Source organism: Pholcus phalangioides, unplaced genomic scaffold (assembly GCF_987345545.1).
Source record: "Pholcus phalangioides strain wild (caught in Gottingen) unplaced genomic scaffold, Ppha-v1.0 ptg000015l_1, whole genome shotgun sequence".
Classification (NCBI taxonomy): domain Eukaryota; kingdom Metazoa; phylum Arthropoda; class Arachnida; order Araneae; family Pholcidae; genus Pholcus; species Pholcus phalangioides.
In genome coordinates, this window is record NW_028301608.1 from 102,399,519 (window position 1) to 102,407,243 (window position 7,725).

Here is a 7,725-nt window from a genome sequence, read left to right on the forward strand (position 1 = left end):
ATTTTCGTCATATCAGTCATGATGCAATTAATGTCAATCATCATAATTGAATTTTAAATGTTAAATTGCAGCCACATAAAGTAATGAGTGATGACAAATAATGAAATTTAAACACTTATGTAATTGGAACTCTGACATGCTTATGAATTTTTGACTGATGGGAACGTGAAAAAAAATCAAATAAATCATGTGAGAAAAATATGACGATAGCAGCATGTGTGGGAAGAAATCTAAGGACACACACAAATTCCAGAATGCAATGGAATGGAATTTGAAATGCAATAAATTATATATATATATAAGTTCTCCAGTTATTTTACCATATATATATATATATATACACACACACTGTAAAATAACTGGAAAACTTAGAAAAATCAAGAGAAATATTATTGCCAATAGAATATGAAGAAAATATGAATACTGCATTATTTTAACTCCCTTTTTTACCAGAAATGGAACTTTATTCAAATTTATTCAACAGTTAGTTCATCAATGAATCTAATTTGAGATGAATCAACTGGAAATGGAAATATAAAAATACAGTATAACCTCGGTAAGTTGTCACTCCGGTTAAGTCGTAATTTTTCTTCGGTCTCGTCCAGCTTCCATAGATAACAATGCTATTAAACCCTCGGTTACTCGTCACTAATTTCGGTAAACTCGTCACTATGATTTCATCAAACAAATTGAAACAAATGATTTCATGGTTTCTTTTGAAGAAAAAACTTGATAACAACATTGCTATATGTTCGAAAGTGACCATAAACTCCTTATGTACCAAAACGGTACAGGGGAAATAAAAGAAGTGACACCAAGAAAGTTCATTTCCCGACTAAAAATACAGAAGCTCTTAAAGTGCTGGAACTGCTCGAGCTAGACCTAATTTTGATATGCCCCCCCCCCCCATTAATTCGGGGCTTCAAATTTTTTGCTGATAAACCAGACATTTTCTCCCCAGTTGAAAAGGTTCTTCAACGTTTGTTTTGCCTGTCCCAGGGATCCCAAGGGTCCCAAGCGAAAATTTTGGCCTGTGTTCGAGATTACGTCATGCCTATGTATGTGTGTGTATGCGTACCATAAAATACTAATGAAAAATCTAAATCAAATCACTAAAATTCAAATGTGTCATGTACGTATACAATTAATGTGCATTAAATTGTTTGTAGAGAAATGCTAACTATTCTAACATTTGCACTAAACCATGGACAAATTGCATTATTATTATTTTTTTACACTATGAACTCAATACAGAAGAGGCCCTCTATAAACATCTCAGTATAGGAAGGGGTGGGCTACCTCCAGGATTTGGGGTTAGGGCCTGATAAGCGTCGAGATGCTCGCAGGGAAAGGAAAATTTTAATTCCTACATGAAGAATGCGCCCTCTAAATTTGTTTTCTTTCAGATGAGCGCATATTGTCTTTTATTTCACTGACCTGTTTCCCTGCGCACAGAATTTCGATATCTGTGCAGATTGACAAAAGAACATGCTAGCTTATACAATATAGGGAATTATTTTCTACTCAGCAAAAGAAAAATTATAGATGCGCATATATTTTGTAATTTTATTCACCCTGGAGAAAATGATGCATTTCATAATCAATTTCCATAACCAACAAACAGGTAAAAATAAAATTTTATCAGCCAAAACACGCCTTCTAGAAAATAAATGTACAGTACAGTATGTATTATATTGAGAAACATCGCCAAACTTGAACTTCTTCTGCCACCTATCAAATAAAAACTTCAACTGTTATTATTGGAATGGGTGATTGGTTTTTGATTGGTGTGCGACATGAAAAAAGCAATACAGTGTGATGTTAGTGATTACTTTGTAAGCAATAATGTATAATTTTAAGTGTCGAAATTCAAAGGTAGTATAACAACATTAGTATAATTAGAAAGGCTTATTTTATTTTAACTTTTATAATTGTGCCAAACTTTTATTCATATTATTTTACTAAATACAAATAGTAACTGTTAAAATCTCACAGCAAACTTAAAATTCCAAGTAATGTAAGTATTATTCTTTATAAAATATTTACTAACATCATGCTGTATTTTATTTTTTCGTGGCGCATATTAATTGAAAATCGTCCACCAATCCGAATCATAACAGTTGTGTTTTTTATTTGATAGGTGGCAGAAGGGGTACCATTTAACGATGTTTCTCAATATAGTGCTCAATGTACTGTGAAATTATTTTCCAGAAGCCATGTTTTGGTTGATAAAATTTTCATTTTCAACCGCTTATTGGTTATGGACCAATACTGACCAAAACTGACTAAGAAAGCCACCATTTTTCTGTGGTAGATAAAATTACAACGTATGTATGTTTAGAGTCTGAGAGTGACTGAGAATGAACGTTGTCCGAAAAAATAATTATGAAGAGTATTTTTTTTTCAGACCTCTCCAGAATTTTAAGGAATAATTCCGTCAAAAGAGGTTTTTTGATCTTGTGAAAAACAGAGAAATAACTCTATAAAAATTTTTCTTAAATTTGAAGGAGTATTTTCACTCCAACAAAATTTGGATAAGTAAAATTGAATTTTTATGAGTGATTCACGCTTCTAAATTTGGTAAAATTTGGTCCCGTTATTATTATGGATTCATCGCAATAAAGCACGGTTGTTATAAGGAACGTCGACCATACATTTCTTGTAGAAAACATGTCAATCTATTAATTTTCTTCAGATAATCACAAAATTTTCGTGCGCAAAATTCCTAATAAATGTCTTATTGAATTCTATAGTAATATATATATATATTCGATTGAAGTTCTATAATAATATATATATTTGATTTAAATTTTATAATATTATATATATATATATTTTTTTTTTAAATATTCTATTCTCATACTAAAATAATTTCTGTGACTTTTTCCCCCTTCTCGTCGATAGTGAACCGGAATTGCAACGAATGAGAGAAAGGAACGAAAGCCCCGATCTCATCCCAAAAAGTAAGTTTTCGATCCTTTCGCTCGCATTACATATTTACGCGAAGGGACTCATTACATCATCAGATTTAAGCGAACATGAAAGCAACGTTTTACTTGTCAGAACCATAGCAAAAATAATTCCGGTAGGGGGAAAAGAAAGTGATGTTGTGTGTGTGTTGCTTTCAGCATTAGATAACGACCCGAAGTTGTCTTTTAATTAAGTGAAGCCTCAATTACGTGGTGGAATACTAATCGCAGAAACTAACAGAGTAATTAGTATTCTGGTTTTTTTTTATCTTTCCTAAGATAGGAAAACATGTTTTCGAAGCTCACGGGGCAATAAAAGTCAGCGGAATCTTCTGCGTATACAGCTGGATAAATAGATTATGCTAATTCTTAAATTTAAAAAAAGAAAAGAAAAGACAACTATTAGGTTTGTTGGCATTTCGTGATCTGGTTTTAGTTACTGTGTATTAATGTACACAATTCAAAAAAAAATATATTAAAAGAAAACTGTTTTGTATGTAAATCGGAATGCAACCAGTTATATTCACGTGAGTTCGTACACAAATATATCATAGAAAGATAGAAAAATTCAAATCCCTAATATTAAAATGAATTTAAAAAAAATGGATATCCGTAAAATTTCTTATATAATGCGTTCTCATTTTTCAAAGGAGGTTTCAAAAGCTTCTCATTTGCATTTATTTATTTCCGTTTCGAGTCAAAACCTGAATTTCATTAATTTAAATCCGTTCAAAAAGGGATGAAATAGCAGGAATATCGTACAAAGAAAAAGGGATGTCCTAAGAAATAAAACAGATGAAATATAGTGAATTAATACGAACAAAATTACACTCAATATCTTAATTCTTGACCTGATATCGAGCAAAAATGTATTAACTAATATCATTGGTCACATTACCGTAATTACTGTAAGCGAATTTAAAACGTGAGAGAGAAATAAATAAAGCGACGTTAGTTGTTTTTTGTTCAAATTTAAATTCATTTGCAGATTATATCTAGCGAAAAATATTACTTAGAAATATATTAGTTGTAAAATAACTGAATTATTTATACTTACTAAATTTCCAGATTCACTTTCGCTGTTTTTTTCCAAGAACATTAATTTACTCATCTCAGTTTTCTCTACCGATTTAAGACGTGCTCTTGTTTATGTTTATTTTGGAAGGAATGAAAGGATTAATGAAATATATATCAGTATTTTTTCTCAATTAATATAAATTCATGCATTTAATCAATTCATTTCAGGTCGTTCCAGACCAAGAGATATAAAATCGAATACTTCTCAACCGGGAGCAAGAACAAACATACATTTATCAGACCAAAGGTTTCAAGTAATTACAATTTGAATGAATTAAAATTTGATTTCAAATAATAATTCTATTTAATTCCAATTAAAACAATTATATTCGATGTTTGTTCAGCATTTACAATCTCGATTGAAACATTCAACATTCTTTATCCACGAGAATAATTCAATTTAAAATGTTCATTTCCTTTGTTTAATTTGATATTATTCAATTGTCTTCTCTTGCTTGAGTGGTACTGAACATACATTTTTTTGTGTTCGCGCTTACTAAGTGTTTAGAATTTTTTTTGCAGAATATCATAATTTGTAACGTATGGCTTGCAATATTCGGAAAAATGCAAGGTGATATAAATCTCTTTCTCTTGGAATAACCCGCGAACCGTTGATCCTTGAAGCATAATTATAATTAGAAAGTATTGAAATAGCGTTTAGACATCAGATACGTTATTCATATAGCAGGGGGCTGTATGGTTATAAAAAAAATTAAACAATTTGTTTTTATTAGCCTAGCATTAAAAAAACCTAATTATATAAAGTTGTTGCACTGTCGCTTCTGTGCAAAAAATAAAAAGAGAAGAAAAAAAAATCCATGTTTTTTAAGTGCAATATTGGCTTAGATATTTGGGTTAGAAAGTTGCAGAAAATGAAGGAATGAATTCCATAAACTATAACGGAAACTCTTATTTTACGCTTTATATGCTATTCTTTCCATCAATTTCATGAGGGATTTTGAATTGAAATCGAATATCGCACTTTCGGAAGTATACTTTTCAAATATGCGATTCGTGAGTAACTTTAAGATAAAGGCACTTTCTTATGCACTATCCTCTTCCATATAACGAACTAATCATTTTTTTGGATGAAGTAAGTTCAAAATCCCTGAAAACGAAAATAAATGGCTGTGTATACTTTGGCTAGAAGTCTATTATTTATCTATGATCAATTGACGTGACAACTGAAATATTTCAAACTCCAGAAATCGCTCTAGTGAGTTCTGCAGTAAAAATGAGTAGTGAGAAACTGTGCAGTGGATTTTTTGAAAGTGTTAGGAAATATATGAATATATTTTGATCTACCAAACGAGATCGAAATTCACCACGAGATAACCAGCGGAAATAATCATGTCGGTTGTTATAGAACCTATCCGACAGTAAAAAAAAAATAATGGATCTGTTTTACAGTCGGAACATGTTTGTTTTAAGGCAAGTCACGTCGATGGTTTAGAGTTTTTAATCATTCTAAGTGTAAAATTATTATCATTTTTAGGAATCCGTTGATTCAGAAGAACGAGCGGTGCGTAAAGAGAGTGTAGTGTGAACGCTGATCATTTGCATTTGAATGTTCCAAAATAATATCTTTTTTTACAATGTGCTCATCAACAGTTATTACAGGTGAGATAAGATGGAGAAATGATGCCTATACCTATATTGTTTCCTTCTATGAAAAGAAAAATAGTTTAAAAAACTGAAAATAGTTTAATGAAGACTTCAAGTAAATTTTTAGCAGCAGTATTGTACATCTAACAATTATATTTTTACACTCAAAATTGTTTTCAACAAATTGAAAAAAATACACAAAAAATAACTAGAATATTGTGATTGATAAAAATGTTTAGAAACTTATAATGTACAAAGGATTTAACCCCAATTTTTCACATGAAACCCTCATGAGAGATGTAATATCAGTATGCTGTGAAAGAACGCACACGCTTCAAAAATTGTTACTTTTTCCGAAATTACGCAATAATCAAAATAATCAGAATAGTTCATTAAAAGATAGTTTTTCAACCAAGTATAAGTATGGGAATTAATTCTGGACTCAAGTAGATACCAGTATTTGAATAGTTTTTAATCTTGATGAAATGTAATTGTATAAAATCGTAATTTTTTCTGTAATCACGATACTTTTTTACAAAATGAATTAAAAAATATGTCATTTACGATTCTCAATTATTCTCCTCTCATTCAGTCAAAATGTTTTTGTACATAACATAGAGATGAAAACATATTGTTCATTTATTCGCAGTATTATTTTAAGAATGCTAATTATGTTATTTTTCAACTAAGCACTTTTGATTTATTCTATTTATCATTACAGTTGCCGTGAAATGCAACACCAGACGAACATTGTAACACATCTTTCATTTTCATTGTATGTATGTTTAAAATAAATCCAATGTTATTCTATAATTTTAGTTCGATATCTTGATTACTAGAAATATGATAAGATTTAATCTCTTCACACTTTTTAAATTTTAGCTGTATTGATGTTTCTTAAATTTAGAGTAAGAAAGTTGAGAAAAGCTGTGCTTTTTGAAAAATTTGTTCGAAAATTAACAAACATTACTTTAAAATAAATTTTTACGTAATAATTTTTCCACATTTTATGGAATTATTCGAAGAAGTTCAAAATATTAATTGTATGGTTATTAAAATAATATGTCGTAAAAACTTATTTCATTTAAAATTACGTCTATCAATAGGCATAATTAATATTTTTTAGAAATTTTGAAATCATACTTCACAGTCCGATTCATATAATAAGAAATTTAAAATACAAATGTTCATATCAAGACAAAGGGAAGATGAAAAAAAAATATATATAACAGTGACGAGTGATTTCTTATGGGACCTACTATCTCTGGAATTTGGCATATAGCCAATATATATCTTTTTTTTTTTGCTCCCAGAAATCACCAAGGATTTCACTATCATGTCATAAATCACATCTGTCTAGCATTCGCCACGTAAAATTCCACATGACAAGCACAATAAATCACAACATGATAGTATGTCTGAGACAAATGCCGAGTAATCTCCGGGTTCTCTTGCAAAATAATGAGAACAATACCCACGTGACACAGAACTACCATCTATTTATCCGCAGTTACATTTATATGATATATACATACCTACAGTGCATTCAAAGAATGTATCCAAAAGAAATCAGATATCATAAACAGATATGTTTTCCGCACTTTTGTCTATAAGGAATGCTGCAGCTACTTAGACACGATAATGTATTGAATTATTTTTGACAACATAATGCATAGGAAAATGATCGATCTTGAAACATTAGATAGATATGCATGTAAATCACAGTTATTATTTTTATTATATCGACTTCACATTTACATTGCTCTTAGAGGATGATTAGTGTCTTGTTAACCCTTAACTTGTGTGGTGGGGTCATTTTGACCCTACACAATTTTCATCTTGCTACCCATTGAGAAAGAAATTCATCTGGACCATCTTATTTTCAGTACATTCAAGCTAGTTGTATACACGTGTTTGATAAATTTATCAAGTTTTTCTACTTTTTCTTCCCTCTATATCATTGATCAAATTTTTCGTGGAGTCAAAATTACCCCATCTCACCACTTGCGTAAGTCTGTTTGTCTGCCGGCCGGAGTGTTCAGATAGAAATAGCGTATCGAAAGGGCGCCAGTAT

At 30.4% G+C, this 7,725-nt stretch overlaps 1 protein-coding gene across 1 annotated transcript in view; it reads left to right on the forward strand.

Moving 5' to 3' along the window:
* The window catches only part of LOC149077218 (B-cell receptor CD22-like), a 47,941-nt gene extending 41,458 nt beyond the window's left edge, over positions 1-6,483 (forward strand). Inside the window, exons 12-15 of the mRNA XM_089244959.1 lie at positions 2,905-2,963; positions 4,215-4,300; positions 5,542-5,666; positions 6,373-6,483. Coding sequence (XP_089101085.1) covers positions 2,905-2,963; positions 4,215-4,300; positions 5,542-5,592 — 196 coding nt within the window. The 3' untranslated portion in view covers positions 5,593-5,666; positions 6,373-6,483. The remainder of the gene's footprint in view (positions 1-2,904; positions 2,964-4,214; positions 4,301-5,541; positions 5,667-6,372) is intronic.
* Positions 6,484-7,725: the final 1,242 nt, after the last annotated feature.